General features: G+C 46.5%; 1 protein-coding gene across 3 annotated transcripts in view; it reads left to right on the top strand.

Moving 5' to 3' along the window:
• Nucleotides 1–26,625, top strand: part of TTI1 (TELO2 interacting protein 1) — a 104,273-nt gene that overhangs the window by 41,845 nt on the left and 35,803 nt on the right. The window contains exon 8 of one of the 3 annotated variants that reach the window (XM_017944821.3): nucleotides 16,795–17,409. The exons of 1 other annotated variant lie outside the window; for it this stretch is intronic. In XM_017944821.3, coding sequence (XP_017800310.1) covers nucleotides 16,795–16,939 — 145 coding nt within the window. In that variant the 3' untranslated portion in view covers nucleotides 16,940–17,409. Of the gene's footprint in view, nucleotides 1–8,885; nucleotides 9,512–16,794; nucleotides 17,410–26,625 lie in introns of those variants that run through there. One more of the 3 variants, XM_003904761.5, reaches the window with a different exon arrangement.

Here is a 26,625-nt window from a genome sequence, read left to right as displayed (position 1 = left end):
TCTAGGGACTGGAATTAGAACAAGATTGGGGCCTCTGCCCTCTGCTTATGTTCCGAAGGTATATTTACATCTGTGTACACACCTATGTGGGGTACATTGTATGTAAATTTCCCAAATAGGTGATGCATGATGTGTATGTTACACATAGACACATAGACACTGACCACAGAATTTCTAGTTGTAAGCCTGCTTCATCTTTACTAAAATCTGAACTGGAGATTTCACCTCGAAAGGTCTTTTTCATGTTAATTGTGCCACCACGGTTTGCAGAAGTCAGGACCAGGTTTGAAGGTTCATTTACTGACTGACTTCCCTGCTCTCTTTCTAGCAGTAGGATCCCAACCTATCAAAGAACCAGCTGGTGCCTTCAAACCCTGGACGAACACAGACTGGCACAGGCTCATCCATTTCATCCCCGTCAGAGCCCCAACTCCTCTCTTTACCCACACATGAGCCTATTATATTTGAACGGATGAGGAGCCACAGAGGTGATCCATTAGTTCAGCTGAGCTTGAAATTAGTAGCTCATCGCCTTAAATGGTGTGGGCAGTTTGGCTGAGCTTGGACTGCAAAGCTGTTCCCCCTTGGATTGCACCCAGCATGGAAATGAGGGCACACCTAATATTTTTTCCTTTTGACACTTGATTAATAGTTGACAAATCCAAACCCAAGTAGTTAGCTTTCGTATTATCCATCTTGTGACAGGCATTGCTGCTTTTCTTTCTGAGTCCCATTGTTCTAAAAATACACTCAGATCTGAAGCTGTTCACTCTGCATATATAGGCTTGATTTCATGGTGTCAAAGATAAGAGACATCTGGCAGGCAGATTACAAACCAAGTGGGTTGCTGGGTTTCAGAACTGAAGGCAGGGACCTCTGGGCTACTTAAATCTACTTAAATTCAATGCTGCCAATTCTGTCCCTACTTCCTTAGTGTTGTCATGTCACTGATAACCTGCCGGGGTCAACCATCTTACCACCCAGTAGGAAAGCCAAGCATGGGGTGTGTGTGCACAGTGCAGGCCGTGCCAGGTTGGGAGCAGAACACTCTCGATGACAGATAGAGCCTGGTCGCAGCACTGCCGGCACAAAGTGGGTTTCGGTCGTCAGAGGCTGTGGTCGACCACAGGGTAGTCATTTCCTCACTCTGCAGGCTCTCATCCCTCTCGAACACCTCAGAGGCGCGGAAGTAAATGTTGCCTCAGTACTGAGTAAAGTAGCCAGGGAGATGATCTCTATTGTCTTATTGTATGTGTGTATTTTAAAAGATTCTTATTAGGTCTCTTATGATGAGCCAAGTGCTGTGTTGAGAGTTGAACATTTTCAAAGGTAACTACCAAGGCCTCACATTGTTGTTCGATAGCAAGATAGCCTTGGACAAATTAATTCACTTCTCAAAGTCTCTGTTTTCTCATCCATAAGACTGAAAAGAGCATATATATTATTTTGCTTATTTCACCTACTACAACGATGACAAGGATTCAGTAAAGTCAGGTAGCACATAATACCACCACAGAGTAGAAGTCATTAAATAGTACTTGTTAATCATTATTTAAATTTCTTATTCCAAAAATGACTTGGAACATCTTATAAATTGTTTGCAACAAAGAAATGAGGAAGGAAGCAAAGAAATTTTTTAAACGGAAAAATAACAGCAAAAGCAAGATGAGACCCAGTTGAGGTTAATATAGACAATCCAGTTAGAGCCCTGCACTCTTGCCAGAGAGGAGCTTTCAGAGTGGCTCTGTGCATACTGACAGACAGCAAAGAGGAAAATGGTACAGGAAGTACCTGAATAAGAGTTTTTAAAAAGAAAAGGAAAGAAAGCTTTTCAGAAAGAAGCATGGATTTCCTTATTACTGAGGCTTGAGGAAAATTTCTCCATGGGTCATCTTAAAGGAACACTGGGTACTATCGTGAGTAATATCCTCAACGTCCTTGCAGTAAATACAGAAGTACATTTCCTAGAGCTGTTTCCGAAGGCATCCGTGAGTGGAGACTACTGGCTTAGTGCCAAAGCACAGGTTACAGGAAAACAGTTCAGGCAGGAGGGGGGCAAGATAGGTAGGCTGCTATGAAGATGTCTTTATCTTCAAGGGTGCATACCTTCCAGGGAGGTGCAGGAAACTGAATGTGGCAGGAACTGAGTGCAGCCAGCTGGGGGAAAGGTCTGAGTCAGCCCTCACAGTGCTCAGCACAGAATGCCACTTTGAAATCTGTGCCCAACAGCACTGTCGTGGGATCTAGGCTTGCAGGGTTCCTGGAGGCAGGAGAACTGGCCAGATGGAAAGGGCCGCTTTTAAATCTCGCCCTAGTGGGATTTAAACCCTCCTAGGTTCTGGCTTATTTTTGAATTGTCTATAACAGATTGGGCCTCTCAGTGCCATATCCTTTTAAATATGCACAAAGCAATGGAGTCATTCCTCTGCATTTATGATACTTTATCTTGTGGCACTTCAGGGGTATGGTTAGCATCATTTGCTTCTACTGGTGTTTATGGTTTTCAAGCCTGCCCTTGTTGCATTTAAATATTTTTGATATGAGTCTCTGTGTGAGTACACATATTGGTGTTAGATCGATAGATGAATGGTTTTGAACAGGTAAATATAGTTAAGTCTAACAAGCATGTATAGCTGCAAAGGTAATTGGTAGTATTTATTTGGAGAGTAACTCGTTGCTTCAAGTCATAATCCTCCATTTCTAACATTTAGAAACAAAAAAACGACCTCTGTGCAGGGGAAGATAGCTAAATGGAATAGCAAGAAAGGACAGGCTTGAAATACTGGTTAACCAATGAACCGAGACCCATTAGAGTAAATTATTGAGTATAGAAACATAGCCCCACTGCTTGCTGGCTAGGACGCATTGACACCCTGAGCATCCATTTGTTTAAAAGGAAACACACGGCCTCATCTGCAGCATCAGCATGTACAGAGTGATGGGAGAAGAGATGGCCAGAGAGAAGGAGAGTGTGGAGGCTGTGCTGCCAGAGAAGGAACAACGGGAACACCAAAATAACTTAGTGGATATGCCTGCTTTCCCACAAGTGAGCTTACTTTCCCACTGCATTTAGCGGTGCCCACATAGAGAGAGCCTATCGTGTTCCTAAGGAGACATTTCTGAGTAACTTCTTTAGAAGCCCCAAATAAATAAGCAAACAAACAGATCACAAAGCCACATGTTCTTTACCACTGGCATTTACCCTGACGGCTCATGAGAGCATTTTATAAATCCAGAAGGAGACGGAGAACAGCAGATCCCTCAAGCAAGTAATTGACAGAGGAAGAATAGCGTGTCACCCAGGAGTGCGGGAAGCCCCGCATTTCAGTTACAGTTTATTTAGCTTCACTGGGCCTTCATTGGCTGGCGGTTTTCTAGAGCTCCCTTTGAGCAGATGTTGTCTAGACAGAGATGGTGAGAACATACTCTAATATTCGCTCCTGCAGCAGAGCAGAGGGGTTTCTTTTTGGTTTTGCCATGATGGGAGGGTGGGGGTGGATAATGATCCAGTGCCCATGATTGAAAACTCTCGTGGTCTCTTGGAGCTGCCAGGGATCTTAGAACTGATCTGGTCCGCCGGGCGCGGTGGCTCAAGCCTGTAATCCCAGCACTTTGGGAGGCCGAGACGGGCGGATCACGAGATCAGGAGATCGAGACCATCCTGGCTAACACGGTGAAACCCCGTCTCTACTAAAAAAATACAAAAAATTAGCCGGGCGAGGTGGCGGGCGCCTGTAGTCCCAGCTACTCCGGAGGCTGAGGCAGGAGAATGGCGTGAACCCGGGAGGCGGAGCTTGCGGTGAGCTGAGATCCGGCCACTGCACTCCAGCCCGGGCGACAGAGCAAGACTCCGTCTCAAAAAAAAAAAAAAAAAAAAGAACTGATCTGGTCCACCTGCTCTTTACAGAGAAGCAACTTGCCGTGCCCCTTCTCAGGAAGCCATGCCTGGTGCCACCCCGCACATCACTTCTAGGATGGCCCTTGCCACAGTGCGCCATGGGCCTCTGTGATCCCTTGTCTACCCCAGCAGACAGGGAGCCCCGAGGGCAGAGCCTTTTTTGTCCCTCTGTCTTTGTGCCACAGGCACCTCAGTTAGTGCCTGGGCTGGACCAGGCTCTAGTAAATGTTTGATGAACCACGAAGAGATAAGACTTAAACCCAGCTGACCAGATTCCAGGAGCACGTTTCCTCCCTCCCCATTCCCGCGTCCTTGCCCCCAGCTTGCTCACTAGGAGCACCCCCATATTGATCATGAAGGAAGGAGCCGCTTCTGGTTTGGCATCTGGAGTTTATTAGGTACTTACTGATAGCCGTCAGTTGTAGATAGGGCTGAAGTGCAGGCAAATGGCTGCCTGCATGGAGTGAAATTCAATAAAACCGCATTTTAAGTGAAAAATCAGTATAAACACCAGGCTTCTTTGCCATGGAAACAGGTTGCTTAGAAACTGCCTAACAGCGAGTTCTAAATTTTTTAAAGTCAAGTTATCATTTAAGCTACACGGCCCTACAGGTTATTGAGAGATAATCACTCGCCTCAGGACACTCGGAGGCATGCGGCACAGCTGAGTGCCTCCCGATACTCTGGGGACCAGATAATCTCTTGATAACTGTGCTCCCTGGAGCCACTGATTTGGGCCTGGGGGAGGAGAAAGAAATTTTTGTTCAGGAGTTAAATGGTGTACATACATTTTTTAAAAAGTGTTTCTCTTTGGGTTTGAAAAAAAGATGGAACTGGCCATTTGGCGTGTTCAAGAGCCATCCCTGCGCATCGCAAGATGTATTGGGAACATTTTCCAGGCAGTTACCCCAGTCACTTCAAAGCAGACGTCCTGTCTTTGTCTTCTGGCTTTGGCTTATGCAAAAGGAGTTTTCAACAACTTCGGCTTTCAGCTGTTCACTCTCGGGGGTCCCTCTTCCCAGCTAAGGCTAGGCAGGAGCTGGCCCCAGGACAAAGTGGCACCAGAGTTTGGAACAAAGCCTGGTGCTAAGCACTTAGATCAGACCTCCTGGGCCTCAGGCTCAGCTCCCGGGGGCTTAAAGCCAACAAGGGTGTAGGTTTGGAATTTGTCGCATTTAGAGTTCAGCAGGCCGCATGCCTCTCGGGGAGGAGAGCACAGCTACGCCTGCCAGCCACCTGCTTGCATGGCATGGCATTTGCTCCCCACCTCAGGCATGCAGAGGACAGAGTATATTGCATCTGTTTCTTCCTGAAAATAATGGGGAAAATTAGAACACCACTGACTGAGAACTGGGACCCCCCCTGCCCTGCCACCAAGTCAGTATGGAGAAAGTTACGAGTGAAACAAAAGACAAATGTTTTGCCCTTTTCAGGGTGTCTGAAAATTATCCATGGCATGGCGATGCTGCTAAGGTTGGTAGTGATAATTATGCCTCAGACTCTCTGTCTCCCTCTCTCTCTCTCTGTCTCTCTCTGGAAGGAAAGAAGGAATACTGTTTTCGTTACATACTTCAAAGTGTTGTCCTGCACCCCCTCTCCTCTGAGCTTCAGAACAAACCTGTGAGGAGAGTGGGCCAGGTGTGATCATCTTTGGAGAAAGAGGAAACAGGTTCATGAGGCAAAATAACTTGCTCCAAGCCACAGAGGTGAGAGACGGAACGTGCATTCCTGCCGTTCTGGGGCATCTGCCCCTTTTTTTTTTTTTTTTTTTTTTTTGAGACGGAGTCTCGCTCTGTCGCCCAGGCTGGAGTGCTGTGGCCGGGTCTCAGCTCACTGCAAGCTCCGCCTCCCGGGTTCACGCCATTCTCCTGCCTCAGCCCCCCGAGTAGCTGGGACTACAGGCGTCCGCCACATCGCCCGGCTGGTTTTTTGTATTTTTTAGTAGAGACGGGGTTTCACCGTGTTAGCCAGGATGGTCTCGATCTCCTGACCTCGTGATCCACCCGTCTCGGCCTCCCAAAGTGCTGGGATTACAGGCTTGAGCCACCGCGCCCGGCCTATCTGCCCCTTTAAGAGCAAAGAAATGAGACCCAAAACAATCCTTCCAAGAGTTTGGCTCTTGCTTAATAAAAGAAGGTGAACTTTGCACATGTTTTCCCTTTGCTTTTCTGTTAATATTTTATGTGGGTATCTTGCAGGGCAAAGAGAGTGGCTTATTTTCTTTTCCTTTCCTGCCAATGAATACAACATTCATATTTAGTATGTTAAAAAAGAGCTCAGAAAATGAACATTGCAGCGTTTTCATGCTGTGTAAGTCAGAGCGCAGCTATGACTGAACTGGGTCGTGTGGCACCACTTTGCTGGGTGTTGCCCAGATAAAAATATTCCTTGAAGCTGGGAGAGCGCCATGCTGTAGCTTGAGAAATTGTTCCAGCTCTTGAAAGGGGAAAAAAAATCAAATGAAACCATTTGCATTCTAACAGTCTTTGGCACCAGGGAAAACTGTCAACTGTGTCACGTGTAAACAGAAATCTGCTCACCGGTTTTGGTGCATTTTTTCATAATTTCCCTTGCCACTCTAATTATCAAAGATATTTTTATTTTTAAACAAAAATTGTCTCCCACGCAGGCCTCATCTCCTTTCTGCGGTGAAGTGGAAACGATGAATTAGAATATTCTAATCACTTCTCCAACAACCACTGTGGAGGTTATAAACACAAGATTATCCTAAGCAAAGGAAACTTAAATTGTTTGGGCACAGAACAGGCCAGGAAAAAATTCAGTAGGCTGGGCCCGGTGCTCACACCTGTAATCCTATACTTTGGGAGGCTGAGGAGGGTTGATCACCTGAGGTCAGGAGTTCGAGACCAGCCTGGCCAACATGGTGAGACCCCGTCTCTACTGAAAATACAAAAATTAGCCGGGTATGGTGATGGGTGCCTGTAATCCCAGCTACTCGGGAGGCTGAGGCAGGAGAATGGCTTGAACCTGGGAGGTGGAGGTGCAGTAAGCCAAGATCGCACCACTGCACTGCAGCCTGGGCAACAGAGTAAGACTCTGTCTCAAAAAAAAAAAGCAAATTCAGTGCCCTTGTCCACCCTCCCCACTCCCCCACTGCCTCCCTGGCCTCTTTAGTGTATGTCCATTACACCTTAAGGATGATATCAAGACTGGCTTCATGGTAAGACCCAAATCCCCTGAGGGTGCAGGTCTTTCATATTAGTGAAATTAAAACCCAGAATTTACTCCCACTTAGCAGACATTGAAGTTCCTATTTAATGCCGAACAGTATGCAAGAGGCTCCTCAGAATAATTGCCAAGAATAAAATGTAATTTATCAAATAGATACTACATACTATTAATTGGTAAATAGGGGTCACGTGTGTTAGACTGTGTAGGGCTTGATCTGTGCTTTAAACCTCAGCAAAACCCTGAGTGAAGTACATCCCCCATTTTTGAAATGGGGAGGCTGAAACAGGGCAAGTTGAATAACTTCCCAAAGCCACATGGTTAGTGATGCCTCTGATAATTTGAATCCTGTTAATAATCTTCCTTGTTCCTTCCTTGATAGTGAGAGTTTAACCCCTCCTTCAGATCCTTTTGTAGAATTTTAAGTATTCTAGAGAGGGATGTCGTCTAAAGTCATTCATGTGCAATGTAGTAACTCGCCACGTCCTCATTAAAATGAGAACTCATTCATTGTTACATGGACATATTGCACGGGAAAAAAAGATAAAAGAGAAATGAGAACCTGTTGAGTCAACATTAACTGGATGCTGACCACATGCCATTCCAGGTGCCGGAAATACAGCAACCTACAGAACAGATGTGGTCGCTGGTCCCTGCCCTCAGGGAGCTTGTGTTGTAAGGGAGATGATCAATAGTCAATATGTGCTGGGAAAGGTGTCCCGAAAGAGAAAAGTAAGGGGCAGCCTTACTGGGGCACAGTGGTATGGGCAAAATGGCATGGGGAGCCCAGCCTCTGAGCAGGCAGTTGTGAGCTGAGATGGGCAGACTGGCTGGGAGGCCCCACCCACTGTGGGAGGGCCCCATTCTTCCAGGGATTGCCAAGCCAGACTGAATTGCCACCGCGTATGAAGTTTACACTTGGGCTGCGCAACACAGTGGCCCTGGGCACATGACTGATCTTTCAGAAATAGTATTTGAGCAGCTAAGAGGCACAGGTTATGACCCCAAAGTTCAGACTAAGGCAAAAACCACCCTCGATGGCTGTGTGGCGTTCAGTAGCGCGGGCCCTTGAGCTCTGTCCCTGTCACGTGTCAGAGGACATCAGTGCTCTATCTCTGCCAAAGGTTACAGAGCAGGGCTCAGCCAGTCCTGCCCCAGGAGAATAAAGGAGCCCTTTGCCAGCCTGCCAAAGGCGGCATATTCTGTGGATCTGATCCCTGTGAGGAAACGGGCTCCTCACACGGGAGCCATGAGTGTCTGTTCGCACCACCAAGTATCCATGGCTCTCAGCCAGAAAGGCTCCAACTGCCAAGTTCAGCACCATGCTGGAGGACCATAATAATGAGGCTTGCTCAGGGCCCCCGAGCAGGACAGGGAGCCCTGCCCTGGGCCTGCCCCTGACCCTGGGCTGGGCCTGTGAGCTGAGCAAAGCCTTTAAGAAAGGGTACACTCTGTCATTTTTCTTCTTTATGAAAACTCCTGCTTTACACTCTGGAACTCAGCCTCTTTCTTTGCCAAGAGCTTGTTTGCTGTCAATATTGTTCTGCTTAGACTAATTACTGGTTTTCTGTATGTCAGTGGATATGAAACTGTTACCTGTATTTCTGTTGGGCTTTGGGACCATCCTACTGGTCTTGTCTTATGAATTCAAGTGGGTTATTTCTACTATTTGAAGTGACTTGATATGGTTACCGGTTTCTTCTCAAATAGCCCGGTAAATAGCCTCCTGGTTGGGGCTGTAGCACTCCCCACCTTCCCTGCCCGTACCCTCTACTCACTCCTTTCCATCTCTCCACAGCGTCTTCCTCCACTTGATGAAGGTGGACCCAGACTCCACCTGGTTCCTCCTGAACGAGCTTTACTGCCCCATGCAGTTCACACCTCCCCACCCCAGCCTCCACCCCGTGCAGCTGCGCGGGGCCAGCGGGCAGCAAAACCTGTACACGGCCAGCGTGCTCCACCTGCTCACAGAGCTGCAGTGACCCTGCTCCCCCACTACAGAGGCCACCGATCCCTCCTCCCCTGCCAGCCAGAAGTTGGGCTGACCCCACCCTGGCCATAGGTGGTGGCAGTGGCAGCAGAGAAGGTGAATTAGTCAGCCAATCAATTTGTAAATTGATCAGTCACACAACTGCTTAGAAATGGATTGAAGGAAAGTAGCTGACTGTTATTTATATTTCATACCTTGTGTTTTCAAGTGACATTGTCTGGTGGCTCTAAGGGTTTAACTCCTTAGCCTACCATCTCCATAGCCCCAGCTCCCTCACAGGTAACATGCACACACAGACACACACAAGAGGTCAGTTCCCCTCCATCTGCATACACCTCCCTCTCTTCAAATAATGAGATGGAACTAATTTTGTTGTACCTAACCTGTTCTTTGGGAAACAAACGGAAATAAAGACACTTCTTGGATGAAAAGTATGATCAAGAGCTCACTTTGAAGTTTGTTATTTAAACTGGGTGGGTTTTTTTTCTTTTTTTTAAATGAGTTTATATTCTTGAATGGTTAATATAGAACCATGGTGTAAAATCCAAATCCAAGCAGTACAAAACAGAAAACAATAAAGAGTAAATCTCACCTCCCCATTTCCCAGCCGTCTGGTTTCTCTCTCCAAAGGCAAACACTCATAACAAAGTTTTGGATACTTTTTAAGCAGGAGGTTAATTTTTTTTTAACTTTTTACTATGGGTAATAGTGTAATGAAGTCCCATGTCCCCATGAACCCGACTTCCCCGGCAGTCAGCATGTGGCCAGGCTTGCTTCCTCTGTGCCCCGCCCATGTACCTCTCTCTCCACACCCCATATTTTTTTGAAGCAAATCCCAGATGTTACATTGAAACTTTTTGAATGTAAACCACAATACCATTATCACACTTAACCAAATTAACAATGACCCTTTAATATTGTCAGATATTGTCAGTGTCTAAATTTCCCCAGTGTGTTTGGATCAGGATCCAAATAAGTGATGTACGTTGCTGGTATCAGCATGTTCCCTAATAAATCTCTTTTAGGCCGGGCGTAGTGGCTCACGCCTGTAATCCCAGCACTTTGGGAGGCTGAGGTGGGCAGATAAACTGAGGTCGGGAGTTCAAGACCGGCCTGACCAACATGGAGAAACCCCGTCTCTACTAAAAATATAAAATTAGCCGGGCATGGTGGTGCATGCCTGTAATCCCAGCTACTCAGGAAGGCTGAGGCAGGAGAATCGCTTGAATCTGGGAGGCAGAGATTGCAGTGAGCCAAGACCATGCCGTTGCACTCTAGCCGGGGCAACAAGAGCAAAATTCCGTCTCAAAAAATAAAAAATAAATCTCTTTTAATATGTAGATTCCCCCTCCACCTCTCTCTCATTTTCCTTGTAAGTGTTTTGGTGGGGAAACATGGTCATTTCTCCTATAGCGTTTCCCACCATCTGGATTTATTGATTGCATCCCTATGGAGGTCATTTCATGGGCCCCTCCTGTCACCTGTGTTTCCTGGCCGTTGGGAGGCAGAGTAAGAGTCGTGATCAGGTCTGGGTCTTCTAGCTTTGTTTTTGGCACTTCTCCATAGGTGGTGTTATGTACTTCCATCGGGAGGTGTGTTTGTCTGATCTCTTACTGTGTCACTAGCAACCATGGTGATCTCACTGGGATCCACACGCTCATTAGCGATTGCAGAGTAATGCTGTTCTAATTCCGCCATGCTGGCTTGTTTTTAGCCAGAGTCCTGTGTAAGGGGAATCTTCCCTTCATCAACCATCTGGTAACCTACTGGTACAGTTTGTATAGAAAAGGCAAGATGGCACCTGCCTGTAATCCCAGCTACTCGGGAGGCTGAGGCAGGAGAATGGCGTGAACCCAGGAAGGCGGAGGTTGCAGTGAGCCGAGATTGTGCCATTGCACTCCAGCCTGGATGACAGAGCGAGACTTTGTCTCAAAAGAAAAAGCAAGATAAATACTTGATTTTTTTCTAGGTGAGAAATTTAAAACACACAGATTATGTAAATTCAGGCGCACATCCCACCCCAGCACCCCCACGTGTGCTGAAGGATCCCAGGGATGATGAATGCTTCCTCACAGGTGCATAGTGAGGCACCGGCTAGATCACAATTCCAGTGACATAGATAGTTCCCAAACTCTTAAGAAGCCCAGAGGGCGCCTGGCATGGGAACATATTGGTGTGAGGGTCCGCAGCCAGCTCTGGAGAGTTCCCACTCACTTCCGTCTCCACTCCACCCTGCAAGGGCAGAGTTATGTCCAGCTCCAGTCTCAGTGGCAGCAGCCTGGCTCTGGTCTGGCTCCTGAGCCCTCAGGGAACCCTTCTCTTGGGGCTTTTTTCAGTTCTGCAGCCTGTGAAGTGGAGGGACTGGGCCAGAGGGGGAGCTAAGAACCCCCTGAAAGAGCAAGATAATCACTTAAACTCTCTTTGAGCTTTAAAATTCTGGGATGATTTCCTTTGGAAAAAGGGAGGGAAATGCCTCTAATTGCGGAGATGGTAAAAGGATTCACAGCATTGTTCCTAATTCCACTGGGGACCCAAATTGATAGGCTAATTCAGTCTCCAGATTCTGACAAATGAGAAAAACAGGTCAGGGAGGTGGCGTGACGTGCCGAGCATTACTTAGCTCTCCCGGTGAGATTAAAGTAGCTTGTCTTCACAGAGCACCTGGGTGTGGCAAGCCCAATGCTGTCCTGAGAGGCCAGGAAGATGTGCACACGCATCCTGATAAAAACTTGGGCTCTGGGAAAGCTCTCCAGGAGATAATCGGCATAACAGGATACACCATGGCTCTCCGAAAACCCACTTTTCCCTCAAAGAGTTAAGCTATTTCAAGTTGTTTTCAGATTCTTGCAGGCAGATTGTTGCACTTGATTTAAAAAAAAAAAAAAAAAAAAAATCTCATTAGAGTGCATCTCCAGTTATGATTATATTCAGGCAACTTTAATTTTGAACCTGTCCAGCTGACTCAGTCTAGTCCTTGTTAACATAAGCTTTGCAAAATACTCCATTCCCCCTGTTAAAACTTGTGGAGCAATAGGGGCTTCTTATTTCATTCAGGGTGCACCAGCACTTCAAGTATTGTTTGGGCTGGGGTTAGGAGTTGGTACAGAATGGATAGGTCGATACTGCAAAGCCTCGAATTTCAGGTTGAGATGTTTGAGTCATGATCTGCAGGCAGTAGAAGGCTCCTGGAGGATGCAGGAAAGCGTAGACCTGGACCCAGGGGATCCTTGGAGATGGCTGGACGGGGGTGGCTGTGGTCTTCAGGAGGCACTGTGTTGCGGAAGGAGCATGGATGATTTGGAGTTCCTCAGAGCTGGGCTTCATTTCTGACTCCACCTCTCTGTAACTGTGTGACCTTGGCCAAGTCATTTTAATTCTGAACTGCATTTTCCCATCTCTGAAATAGAGCTGTTGCCTCTGCCTCTTCAGGCAGCTGCATCAGAGGGGATGAATGCAGTAGTGTTTCTAAAGCCAAAAGAAGTCAAAGAAGATGCCACAGAGACCTTTATGTATGGCCTGTAAACGCTAATAGATTCACTCTGGCCCTTTACGGAGAAAGTCTGCAGATACCTGTTGTAGACGACCAAGTTTGGTTTGGGGCTGGGCAAAGCACCGGCTGAGCCAATGAGAGCAAATCCTAGGATTTAGGCTGAGGTGGGAGGATCTCTTGAGCTCGGGAGTTCCAGGTCAGCCTGGGCAACACTACAAGACCCCGTCTCTAAAAATCCAACCCAATCCTAGGCCTTTGCACTGTGCCTGGGGCTCCAGCAACGTCTTTCCCCTGCTGCCCATTTCTTTGTTATGGCTGCAATACACACCTCTTGACGGTTACAGCTGAGGAAGTAGATGGTTAGGTCTCAGCATGTACCACCCAGAAACTAAAATAGAACCACAGTAGAGGGAGAGAATCAAAGAAGGCTTCTAGGAGGAGGTGACCTCCTAATGGACAAGTAGATTTCAGCAGACAGAATAATGGGCATTGCAGAGAGGAAAAATAACATGTCCAAAGACCTGCGGGCATGCCTGCCAGTATCTGTACACATCATAACTCAGTTGAGAGTGACAGGAGACCCAATTCAAAATTGGCTTGAGCAAAAAAAAATATCTTGGCACACAGAACGAAGAGGCCCCGCTGGCACAGCTCCCCCAGGCTATCTCTGTGTTCCGATGCTGCTTTCCCCAGTGGTGGCTTCACTCTGACTCCAGGCTCCTGTTCCTTCAGCATCACACACCCAAGTGAATGGGCACCTTCTAACAGCTCCAGCCAAAGGCCTAGGATTGGGTTGGATTTTTAGAGGTGGGGTCTTGCACTGTTGCCCAGGCTGACCTGGAACTCCCGAACTCAAGAGATCCTCCCACCTCAGCCTAAATCCTAGGATTTGCTCTCATTGGCTCAGCCGGTGCTTTGCCCAGCCTCAAACCAAACTTGGTCATCTACAATGGGTGTCTGCAGACTTTCTCCATAAAGGGCCAGAGTGAATCTATTAGCGTTTACAGGCCATACATAAAGGTCTCTGTGGCATCTTCTTTGACTTTTTTTTTCTTACAATGTGTTTTGTTTTGTTTTGTTTTTTGAGACAGGGTCTTACTCTGGTAGCCCAGGCTGGAGTGCAGTGGTATGATCTCAGCTCCCTGCAGCCTCAACCTCTCAGGCTCAGGTGATTCTCCCACCTCAGCCTCCCAAGTAATCTGGGATTACAGGCGCACACCCCCATGCCCAGCTAATTTTTTGTGGTTTTAGTAAAGACATGGTTTTGCTGTATTGCGAAATAGGCTGGTCTCAAACTCCTGGACTCAAGCAATCAGCCCGCCTCAGCCTCCCAGAGTGCTGGGATTACAGGTGTGAACCGCCATGCCGGGCCACAATCTTTTAAAAAACAGAAAAATTCTTAGCTCGAGGGCCTCACAAAAAATAAGCCAGTGGCCTTTGTTTTTTTGTTCATTGGTGGTTTTTTTGTTTTTGCTTTGCCCTCTGACCTTAGTTTGCCAACCCCTGAACTGCAGCATTCTCGGGGACAGGTCTGGAGACACCCACACCATATGGAGAAAGAGTTGAGGTGGAGTGGTTTCCCCTAAAAGAAAGCACTGTATTTGGTTACCAGGAAGAGAGATGCTGGGATTGGGGAGGGCATATGTGACAGGCACTCACCACCCTGTATTTGTGGCCTGTGACACGTGTGGTGTGGCAGTCTGGGAGAGTGAGTGTAAGGAGGTTGTGGGCGCTGAGGCCACATTTATGGAAGGCCTTGAATGCCAATCTGAGCATCCCGGCCTTAAGGGATCAAGAAGTGGCCTTGGAAGGTTCTTGAACAGGTGAATAATGTATTGAAAGCAGGATGTTAGGAATATTCATCTCGTGGCAGCATACGGGAGAAATTGGAAGGGAGAGAGACTGGCAATGAAATTGTATTTCTGAAAGTCCCAGGACGAGAAAATGTACCTCTTCCATCAACCCCAAACTGTTTGACATGCCGTGGTTCATGGGCAACTTGAGGCACATAAATATGTGCTTTAAAGTTTAAAAGTAAGAAGTCAGATGAATGGAACCTCTGATGAGGCTTCCTCCGGCTGGTTCCGGAGATTTGAGGAGCCCTAGAAATGATTTTCCGCAACTCCAGCTGTGATGAGCAATGCAGGGTCCCTCTCCTTTTGTGTGGCTTACCCAGTCCTGTGCGTTGGGCTTGATTGGAAGCCAGGTGCCCGTACTGCCTTTCCTCCAGAGTAAGGAATAGAGGCCAAATTTCAGAAAATAATTCTGAGTGATGGTGGACTCTGTGGAAGCGTTGATTGCTTTATAAATGGCATTCTCCTCTCTGCGCTCCCCCATCTCCCCCCCAGTCTCCCCTCCTCCACCACTGAAGTTTGGAGGCTGCGGCTTTTCAAATTACGCTTGAAAAGCAGCCTGATTTCCCACAGGAATCATCTCCTAGATTAGGAGCTGTTCTACCTTTTCCGACAGTTTTACCCAGAGTACAAAGCCAGTCTGCAAAGGACGAGGAGGGAGCAGTGCCCTCCTCGCTTCAAAGCTTTCAGCACCAGCCGTTTATGAAAATGTCTGTCTCACTGCGGCCCTATCCCGGCATCTGGGGCTGCCTGCTTTTGCAGCAGGAAAGAGTTAAAAAACACTGATGAATGGCTGCCTCCGCCACCCACTTCCGTTTCCCCTCCTTATATAATTTGCCATTCTTTTTGCACAACAGCTCCTGGGTCTCAACCTGCTCTCTCAATCAGTACCCTCACGTCCTCAGCTTCCTCCCACACAGGCGGGCTCAGAAGTAAGGGAAGCACCTTTCAGAATCTCTGAGGCTGTTTCCAAGGGAAAAGATGGGCGGGGGGAGGCAGGGAGAAGTAGTGGAGAAGAGTCAGAAGTTCCTTCATGAAATAAAACATGTTGCGTTCCCCGGGCATAGGTGTGGGGGAGGAATAGGCCTCGGCGCACCCCACCTCTTGTTAGCCATCTTCTCATTGTCTCATGGACCCCACAGGGTGCAGTCACGTGTTTCACCCCAGACCCTGCCCCAGTTCCCTGGAGGGAATCGAACTGTGCCACAGCTCACGGGTGACCTTGGGCATGCTCTTCCCCTCCTTATGCCTCAGCCTTGCCATCTACTAGGTAAAGAGTTTGAACCAATCAGTCTCCAAGCATTGTTCCACCTCCTCAGCATCTATAATTTGATAATATAATGTTGGCAAGTATATGGGGAGACAGGCATGTACATTGGCACAAGGTCTTTGGAGGTCAGTTGGGCAGTATCGACCAAATTTGAATGGACACACCTTTTGATCAGTAATTCTGCCCCTTAAGTATGTCATACTCACACATGTGCACAAAGATATACATGCGTAGGCAGTTCACTGTGACATCGTTCCAAATTTTTAAAAAGTCACAAATATTGAATACCTAGTATGTGCCAGGCTTTATGCTTGATGCTTTTTCTCAGTATCCAAAGACTGGAAGCAAAAGATAGGAAATAACCTAATCACAGTGCTGAGCTCTTCATCCAGAAGAGACTGAAATGCCTCCCACAACACAGAAATTCTACTGAGCTATACTGAAGAGTGATACATCAAATGTCTTGAGGCCAGGCATGGTGGCTCATGCCTGTAATCTCGACATGTTGGGAGGCTGAGGCAGGAGGATTGCTGGAGCACAGGAGATTGAGGTTGCAGTGAGCTGACTGTGCCACTGCACTCCAAAGTCTTGAAATGTTACTGTTAACTATTTCCTCAAAGTAAATAGAAAATTAAAAAGAGGCCAGGCGCGGTGGCTCATGCCTGTAATCCCAGCACTTTGGGAGGCTGAGACAGGCAGTTCACCTGAGGTCAGGAGTTCGAGACTAGCCTGACTATCATGGAGAAACCCTGTCTCTACTAAAAATACAAAATTAATCGGGCGTGGTGGCACATGCCTGTAATCCCAGCTACTTGGGAGCCTGAGGCAGGAGAATCGCTTGAACCTGGGAGGCGGAAGTTGTGGTGAGCCAAGATCGCATTGCACTCCCGCCTGGGCAACAAGAGTGAAACTCCATCTCAAAAAAAAAAAAAAAAAAAGAAAAGGCAAAGAAAATTACAAAGAACAGGGGAGGGAGGGAGGGATGGACTAGTTAAATGATCTCTGGTACATTCATATAACAAAATACTGTGCAACACTTTAAAAGAATAAAACCAGATGGGAGAGCGATCTGGCTGCAACATCTGTCACCCCATTGATTGCCAGGATTGATTCGGCTGATCTGGCTGGCCAGGCAGGTGTCCCCTTCCTCCCTCTCTGCTCCATGTGTGTCTCTCCTGAAGCTGCACACTGTCGAAGAGGACAACCATCCCCAATAGAGGAAGACTGGTCTTCAGTCAAGGGTATGTAAGTAGCTGAGCCCCCCTGCTAGAACCTCCAAACAAGCTCTCAAGGTCCATTTGTAGGAGAACATAGGGTAGTCAAGTTTCCAAGGCTCTGGACACATTCAAATGAGGTGCTACATGTGGTAGTCTGCCTTTAAAAGAATAAAAAATAAAACAGCAATAGCTATCAGAGTTTTAAATGCACATACGCTTTGACTCAGCAATCCTGCTTTTAGGAATTTACTTGCCACGAGCAAAGATGATGAATAAAGTGTTTGTTGATGCATTGTTTGCATTAATGAAAGATTGGAAACAACCTAAAAGTCCATCCAGAGAGTACTGGCTAAATAAGTGCCTCATAAACACGGGTAGTGTACCATGTAGCCTTTCAAAATAATGAGGTAGTTCTCTGTATAGTTTCAAGATACATTATTAAAGAAAAAGACAAGCAGTGGCAGGGCTCTGTGGCTCATACCTGTAATCCCAGCACTTTGGGAGGCCGAGGTGGGTGGATCACTTGAGGTCAGGAGTTCGAGACCAGCCTGACCAACATGGCGAAATCCCGTCTCTACTAAAAATATAAAAATTATCTGGGCATGGTAGCAGGCGCCTGTAATCCCAGCTACTCAGGAGGCCGAGGAAGGAAAATTGCTAGAACCCAGGAGGCGGAGGTTGCAGTGAGCCAAGATAGCGCCATCACACTCCAGCATGGGCAACAGAGCGAGACTCCATCTCAAAAGAAAAAAAGAAAATGACAAACAGAGCAATGCTGCTACATATGGGGAAGGGGGATACTTGATGTGTGGAATCTGTCTTAAAGGACACCCAAGTGGCAGCCTTTAGCTTCTAGGAAGGGTAACAGGATCAATGGTGAGAAGTCTTCTCACAAGTACCCCATATACCCTTGACATTATTTTTAAACCCTATTAATGTGTATCTTATCCAGTCACACAAAAAAAGTTATCAAAATAGAAGGTGTTTATGGGTCTATAATCCAACGGCAAACTCACATTTGGTGTTAGGGGCCTAACGTCATCTTGGGCCCCTCGCTTGTGCTTTGTGTTTCTCAAGGGGAACCAGGGCTGGAAGAAGGGGAAGCAATGCTTAATCCAAATAAGCAGCCGGGTGCGGTGGCTCACGCCTGTAATCCCAGCACTTTGGGAGGCCGAGGCGGGTGGATCACGAGGTCAGGAGTTCAAGACCAGCCTGGCCAAGATGGTGAAACCCCGTCTCTACTAAAAATACAAAACAAAAAGCTAGGCATGGCGCCTGTAATCCCAGCTACTAAGGAGGCTGAGGCAGAGAATTGCTTGAGATCGCACCACTGCACTCCAGCCTGGGTGACAGAACGAGACTCCATCTAAAAAATAATAATAAGCAAAAAAATAAGCAAAGGAATCTTGGAGAGGATGCCTCTCAGGGGATGGATTGTATCCCTGTGGGCATACAGGAAGATGATCTCCCGCCCATGCCCTAGCTCATATGAGCCCCCTCAGAACCCCAAAAGAGGCAGGTCAGGCCTTGGAGGTTTTCCTGACTACCCATGCTGAAATCAGGCCACTGCAATGCCGCCCTCTGCCGCAGCCCTCACCACAGCTCTGCCTGGGGCTTGCGGCCTTTTTCTCATGTAGGAGTCATATTCCTTTCTGCATCTTCAGCACCTGACAGGCACACGACAGGGTCATGACTTGCTGCTTCATCTCATGGTCATGATGACTGACATATCCAGCGACTGATCCAAAGGCATTAAGAGCAAAGACAGGATTCTAACGGGAGGCTACTGATCAGTTGCATGATCAGTTACAACAGGGTTTATGGAACAGGATCTGAAATCTGCTGGTTAGAAACTTCAACAAGTATTTTTTGAGGCTTCCTACGTGCTAGCCCCAGAGATAAAAAGACATGTATACTGCCTCTTAGGAGCTAGGCTTACAGGAGAGCTAAACAAGGCAAGTTAGTGTGAGAAGACAGCAATAAAAGTCTGCATTGGGAGGAGGTAGGGAGCGGCAGTTAAGCTCATGGGCTCTGGAGACAAAATGGCCTAGGTTGGAATCCTGACCCTGCCATGTGGTCTTGGAAAAGTCTCTTCAGGACTCTTAGCCTTGACGAAATGAAAATAAAAACAGTACCTCCCTGGGAGCATGGGACACCAGAGTGATAGAGTGATAGACTCAGGGACTGGCTGGCTCCTGGGAAGTGCTCTATCAGAGTTGGTCACCACCATGAAGATGATGATATTCAAGAGGATAAATGGCAGCAAAGAGGTTGAACCAAAAGGCAACTGGGAGGCTTCATGGAGGAGACACCATCAAGCTGGCATTGCAGTATTTGCCCATCAAGTACACACAGAGAAGGCCCCCTCTGAACAGAGGGACCAGCAGGTACAAAGGCTCAAACAACACATTTAAGGTGTTGCTTGTGTTGATGTAAGGTGGGGGCAGTGGGCAATGAAGATAAAGAAAAAGGTGAAACTTCAGGAAAGGAGGCCAGTCTGTTCAATACCTGAGAGGTGGGCCTGGGCTGTACATCTGGCGGGCACCCAATAGGTGCGTGAGTAATGGGTGGGTAGCATTGCCATAGGGAAGTTCTTCTCTGGGGCTTTTCTGCAGGGTGGAATAGGGTGGATGAGGGATGATGGGCAGAGCTCACCCTTGCCAGGCCACTCCCAGCCAGAGCTGAAGGGCCAGATTCCTAAGGTCCCACTGGCAGCAAGCACTAGGGTCCTAACCCAGGGTATTTCCAGCTTGTGAGCACCGGCTTTGCTGATTTCTGGGAAGTCTATCCAAAAGAGAGGGTGCAGTCCTTGAGTTTACACTCCAGTGTGGGAGGCCAGACTTCCATGAGAAACATTTTCATTTAGTAATGGATTTAATGAGTGCAGAACTTCCTGTTTTAAACAAACAAGTGATTAGCATTGACTATAGATGTGAAAATGGATCCTAATGAATTGCTAATTAGCCGCCTCCTCTTCCTGGGATCTTTAGCTGGTAAATTCTTCTCTCTAGCTACAGGGGGCCTTAGTCAATCAGACTGGCATTCATTCATTCATTCAACATACATTTTTTGAGTTCCTACTGTGTGTCACTGTAAACAAGACAGGGAGGATCCCTTCCTCACAGTCTGATGGAGGAGACAGCATTAGTCACCTAAACTTACCTATAATGACACACTTACAGGCCAGGGAGCTGAGACAATATGCAACAGGAGGACCTGATCTTGTCCTGGGGTGGGAGGGGGCAAGAGGAAGGGGCATTTGAGCCAAGATCTGAAGAGTGAGTAGAACTTAACTCATGGAAGGGGGAACAGAAAGAGTAGAAGAGTGGCTCAGACATCCAGAATGGCATATGCAGAGGTCCTGTGTTGAGAGGGAGCGGTGTGAGTCAGGAAAAAAGCCAGTGTACGAGGTGTGCAAGGGGCGTGTGTGTGTGTGTCAGAGAGCAAGAGCATGTGTGATTGATGTTTACTTCATCCTTTGTAGCAGACAGTACCCAGTGCCCACTCCACATCCCTCAGGGCTTACCACCTCAGTGTGCTCCAGCCAACTTCCAGCTGCCCCACATTTGATTTCTTTGCCTAAGGATTTTCTGCAGGTAAGGAAGGCCTTCTGTCTCCACGCTTGACAGGCCAGAAGTCCTGGTGAATTAAGCAGGTCTTGGGAGCAACCCGTAGCCAATAACTGATGTGTGAAAATCTCAGCTCCCCAATGTAAGAGTTAAAGAAAGAGAAAAGAAACAGGAAATGTGGCTCAACAGTCAAAGACAGGTTATTTCAGAGAAATAAACCTGAGAGGGGTTTCTGGCCAATTTAATGTTGAGCCACATTTCATCTTTCTTTCCTCTTTCTTAAACTCTTACACCCACCCTCTTGGGCGGGGTAACTTCAAGGTGTGTGTTCTACACTGGCTCCCACAGGACTGAGCCCCACTTGGGCCCAATGGTGTAACTTCCTTGACCCTGCACTCTTTCCCAGTCTCCCTTCCCCATGCCCCTACTGGTGCTTCGTGGAATTAGGTCTCAAATGAACTACCTGCCCTCAAATCTTCGTCTCAGTACCTGCTTCTGGAGGAACTCATGATAAGATATCCTGGAAACAAGACACAGATATATCTCAAGCCCCTTCCACATCCTAGTTACCCTTGCCTGGATCCCCTCCTCTCTCTCACTTGCTTCCCTTACCAAGTGTGTCTGTAGACCATGGTGGCCCAGCTGGGGTCTGCTTAGCACACCAGAGCTTCTTATGGTAGGTCACTCAGAGGGAGCCATTTGGTTCCCATAGAGGCCAATGGTATGTGTCCATGTCCCCATCCCATCATTAGCTTCCCCTTCTTTGAATGCACCATCCTTGAAATGCTCCCTGTCCCTTGTAGCTGGAACAGATCACCTTGAGGAGGAATCCAAGTGGCTGGCCTGCGTGGCCAGGGGCAGGGATGAGAAGTGCTGAGTGAGACACCTTCCGTACTCACCAGCCTTGCTTTCTTTTGTGTATGAATTGAAAGGATTCTCCCTGGAGTTGAGAAATAAACATGTTTTCTGAATAATGTGGCATTTTGACCTCGAAGTTCCTACAGCAGTTCTGGACAAAGCCAGGCTCAGGATAGGGCCTGCCATTATTATCATTCATTCAATAGAAGTGTTCCACTGTCTGTCCTCCCCTTCTTCTTAGCAATGGGGTCCTGGTATTTAGGCACACAGCTGATCCAAATAAAGGCCATGTTTTCCCTGCAGCTGGATGTGGCCAGTTCCCCCTGCAGCTGGATGTGGCCATGTGACCAAGTTCTGACCCATGACAGATAAACAGAAATGATCTGCAACTTCAGCCAAGTCTCTGTAAAGAGAGGGTGTGTTTTCTTCCCATTTCCTTCTTTCTGCTGGCTGAAGTGCATACTCAGTGATGGCAGGCAGAGTGGCCATCTTGGGCTGTGAAGGGAAGCCAGGCTAGAGTCAGCAGATATTGTAGTAACCAGGTAGAAATGCCAACAAGTTGAAAATTAAGTGTCTTATGAAACTTGGGGAAGGAGACACCAGGGCCCCTAAAACTTCCTTTGATTAAATAAGATACAGCAGGTCCAAGCTTTGACCCAACCCGTATAAGCTGTTAATGTCTGTCAGAGGCAAATCTTTTATTCATTGATTCATTTATTGAGTGGGTGCCAGGAGCCAAGCCCTGTGCTAGTCATTGGGGATGCAGCAGGAAACAGGACGCTTGGAGTCTGTGCCCTCCTGGAGCCTTCATTACCATTCCTAGCATTTTATTCTAAAGTGTTTCTGCCATCACCTCCAGTCAAGACGGCATTGGGTTCATGCTTTAAAAATAACTTCTGCTCCCCAGCTGGAACTCATACATTGCAGATGGGAATGCAAAATGGTATACCTGCTTAGAAAAACAGTTTGGGAGTTTCTTATAAAGTTAAACATATACTTACCATACTACCCAGCAACCCCATTCTTAGGTGTTTGCCCAGGACAAATGAAAACGTGTCCACACAAAGACTTGTATATGAATATTCATAGCAGATTTATACATAACAGCCCAAACTGGAAACAATTCAAATGTCTATCAATAGAAGAATGGATTAAAAAATTGTGACATAACCATACAACAGAATACTACCCAAAAAGGAATGAACTATGGATATACACAGTAATATGGATTAATCTAAAAATCACTACATTTGACGAGATTAAGATGGAAGATAGGAGGCCAGACTAGCTTTCAGCTCCCGCTCAGATGGACAGAGCAGCCAGTGGAGACTCACATCGTGAACTTTTGCTCCAAGAACTACCACAGGAACATACCAGGAAAGCCAAGAGAATCCACAGACCCTTTAAAGGAACTGGATCATTGCTGCAGGCTCCCTGAGATGCCAAAAACCTGTGAGTCTGCTTGCTTTCTCAACAGAGAGGCTCATGGTCTAGGGCAAGTTCTCAGCCCTGGTCACCAGCTGCCTGGAAATAGACTCAGTGCTGTTGGAGGGGCATGGTGGGAGTGAGACCAGCCTTTAGGACTGCAGGCTGCATAGGAGTGGGTAAGGCCCATGACTGCCAGCTTTCCCCCATTTCCCTGATGACCTGTATGACTCAGCAGAGGCAGCCATAATCCCCCTGGGAATATAACTCCACTGGACTGGGAAACAGTCCCCCATCCCCCACAGCAGCTGCAGTAAGCCCTGCCCAAGGAGAAGCTGAACTCAGACATGCCTATCCCTGCCCCGTCTTGGTGGTCTTTCTCTACCTGCCCCAGTAACCGAAGACAAAAGTCATAATCTCTTGGGAGCTCTGCAGCCCTGCCCACTGCCTGAGAATCCTGAATACTTACCCAGTTGTCTCTAGGGCAAGTTTGCTTCCTCCCTGAAGACCGTGGCTGATGCACTCTTGAAAGCACCACATCTTGGCTGGAGGCCAACCAACTCAAAACCAGCACTCTAAACAAAAACACAACCAAGGGCCCTCACAGATCCCACTTCATTCCCCTGCTAGCTTCACAGGAGCAGGTGCTGGTATCCATGGCTGCGACACTTGAAGACGGATCACATTACAGGACTCTTTGCAGACGCTTCCCAATACCAGCCTAGAGCCCGGGAGCTCCACTGGGTGGCTAGACCCAGAAAAGCAAAAGCAATCACTACAGTTTGGCTCTCAGGAAGCCCCATCCCTAGGGGAAGGGGAAGAGCACAACATCAAGGGAACACCCCGTGAGACCAGAGTCTGAACAGCAGCCCCTGAATCCCTGATCATAGTCTACCCAAATGAGAAGGAACCAGAAAAACAATTCTGGTAAAGTGACAAAACAAGGTTCTTTCACACCCCCAAAAGATTATACCAGCTCACCAGCAATGGATCCAAACCAAAGATGAAATCTCTGAATTCCCAGAAAAAGAATTCACAAGGTCGATTATTGAGCTAATCAAGGAGACACCAGAGAAATGTGAAGTCCAACTTAAAGAAATCGAAAACATGATACAGGAAATGAAAGAAAAAATCTTCAGTGAAATAGCATAAATAAAAACAATCGCAACTTCTGGAAATCGAAGACACACCTAGAGAAATGCAAAATGCACTGGAAAGTCTCAGCAATAGAATTGAACAAGCAGAAGAAAGAAAGAACTTCAGAGCTCAAAGACCAGACTTTCAAATTAACCCAATCTGTCAAAAACAAAGAAAAATGAATTTTAAAAAATAAACTGTAGCAGGATGAGCCGCAGACGAAACCTCTCAGACACCAAGTTGTAGAAGGAAGGGCTTCATTCAGCTGGGAGCATCGGCAAGCTACTATCTTAAAATCCAAGCTCTCTGAGTGCACAATTTCTGTCCCTTTTAAGGGCTCACAACACTAAAGATTTCACATGAAAGGGTCATGATTGATTTGAGCGAGCAGGGTGTACATGACGGGCTGCATGCACCAGTGGTCAGAGTGAAACAGAACAGAGCAGGGAGTTTCACAATGTTCTTTTGTACAATGCCGGCAATCTATGGATAACATTGGTTTCTAAGTCATGAGTTGATTTTTAACTGCGAGGTTTAGGCCAGGCAGACCCAGGCCCGGTTTTGGATCTGACACCGGGCTGCCTGTCTTTGGTTTCACTTCCTTGTTTTTTCTTAAAACAGGTACTGAGTATAAAACAATATGAGAGGGTCTCTCTCTTTCCTCAAAACAAAGCCTCCAAGAAGTTTGGGACTATGTTAAATGTCCCAAGAATAAGAATAATTAGTATTCCCAAGGAAGAAGAGAAATCTAAAGGTTTGGAAAACATATTTTAGGGAATAATTGAGGAAAACTTCCCCAGCCTTGCTAGAGATCTAGATATCCAAATACAAGAAGCTCAAAGAACACCTGGGAAGTTTATCACAAAAAGATCATCATCTAGGCACATAGTCATCAGGTTATATAAAGTCAACATGAAGAAAAGGATCTTAAGAGCTGTGAGACAAAAGCATCAGGTAATCTATAAAGGAACACCTGTCAGATTAACAGCAGATTTCTCAGCAGAAGCCCTACAAACTAAAAGGGATTGGGATCCTATTTTTAGCCTGCTTAAAGAAAACAATTATCAGCCAAGAATTTTGTATCCAGCAAAACTAAACGTCATAAATGAAGGAAAGATACAGTCCTTTTCAGACAAACAAATGCTGAAAGAATTCACCACTACCATGCCAGCACTATAAGAACTGTTAAAGGAACTCTAAATCTTGAAACAAATCCTCAAAATACACCAAAATAGAACCTCCTTAAAGCATAAATCTCACAGGACCTATATAAAAATAACACAATGAAGAAAAAGGTATTTAGGCAACAAATAACAGGATGAATAGAATAGTACCTCACATCTCAATACTAGCATTGAATGTAAATGGCCTAAATGCTCCACTTCCAAGATACAGAATGGCAGAATGGGTAAGAATTCACCAACTGAGTTTCTGCTGTCTTCAAGACACTCATCTAACACATAAAGTCTCACATAAACTTAAGGTAAAGGGATGGAAAAAGATATTCCATGCAAATGGACACCAAAAGCAAGCAGGAGTAACTATTCTTATATCAGACAAAACAAACTCTAAAGCAACAGCAGTTAAAAAAGACAAAGAGAGACGTTACATAGATAAAAGGACTAGTCCAACAGGAAAATATCACAATTATAAATACATATGTACCTAACACTGGAACTCCCAAATTTATAAAACAATTACTACTAGACCTAAGAAATGAGATAGATGGCAATATGATAATAGTGGGGGACTTTAATATTCCACTGATAGCACTAGACAGGTCATCAAGACAGAAAGCCAACAAAGAAACAATGGACTGTAAACTATACCCTATTGTCAGGCCTCTGAGCCCAAGCCAAGCTGTTGCATCCCCTATGACTTGCAGGTATACGCCCAGATGGCCTGAAGTAACTGAAGAATCACAAAAGTAGTGCAAATGCCCTGCCTCACCTTAACTGATGGCATTCCACCACAAAAGAAGTGAAAATGGCCGGTCCTTGCCTTAAGCGATGATATTATCTTGTAAAATTCCTTTTCCTGTCTCATCCTGACTCAAAAAGCTCCCCAACCGAGCACCTTGTAACCCACACTCCTGCCCTCCAGAGAACAACCCCCCTTTGACTGTAATTTTCCTTTACCTACCCAAATCCTATAAAATGGCCCCACACTTATCTCCCTTTGCTGACTCTCTTTTCAGACTCAGCCCGCCTGCATCCAGGTGAAATAAACAGCCATGTTGCTCACACAAAGCCTGTTTGGTGGTCTCTTCACATGGACGCGCATGACACCTATAACAAATGGACTTAACAGATACTAATATTTACAGAACATTCTACCCAACAACTACAGAATATACATTCTATTCTTTAGCACATGGAACATTCTCCCAGATACATCATATGATAGACCACAAAACAAGTCTCAGTAAATTTAAGAAAATCGAAGTTATATCAAGTACTCTCAAAACCATGCAAATACATGGAAATTAATAACCTGCTCCTGAACGATCGTTGGGTCAACAATGAAATCAAGATGGAAATTTAAAAAATTCTTTGAACTAAAGGATAATAGTGACACAACCTATCAAAACCTCTAGGATACAGCGAAAGCAGTGCTAAAAGGAAAGTTCATAGCATTACATGCCTACATCAAAAAGTCTAAAAAAGCACAAATAGATAATCTAAGGTCACAACTTAGATTATAAGGTCTCCTAGATAATCTAAGGAGAA

The sequence above is a fragment of the Papio anubis genome, chromosome 16, assembly GCF_008728515.1.
Source record: "Papio anubis isolate 15944 chromosome 16, Panubis1.0, whole genome shotgun sequence".
NCBI classification, from domain to species: domain Eukaryota; kingdom Metazoa; phylum Chordata; class Mammalia; order Primates; family Cercopithecidae; genus Papio; species Papio anubis.
Note: the sequence above shows the minus strand (reverse complement) of the source record. Positions and strands in the feature narration are given on the sequence as shown.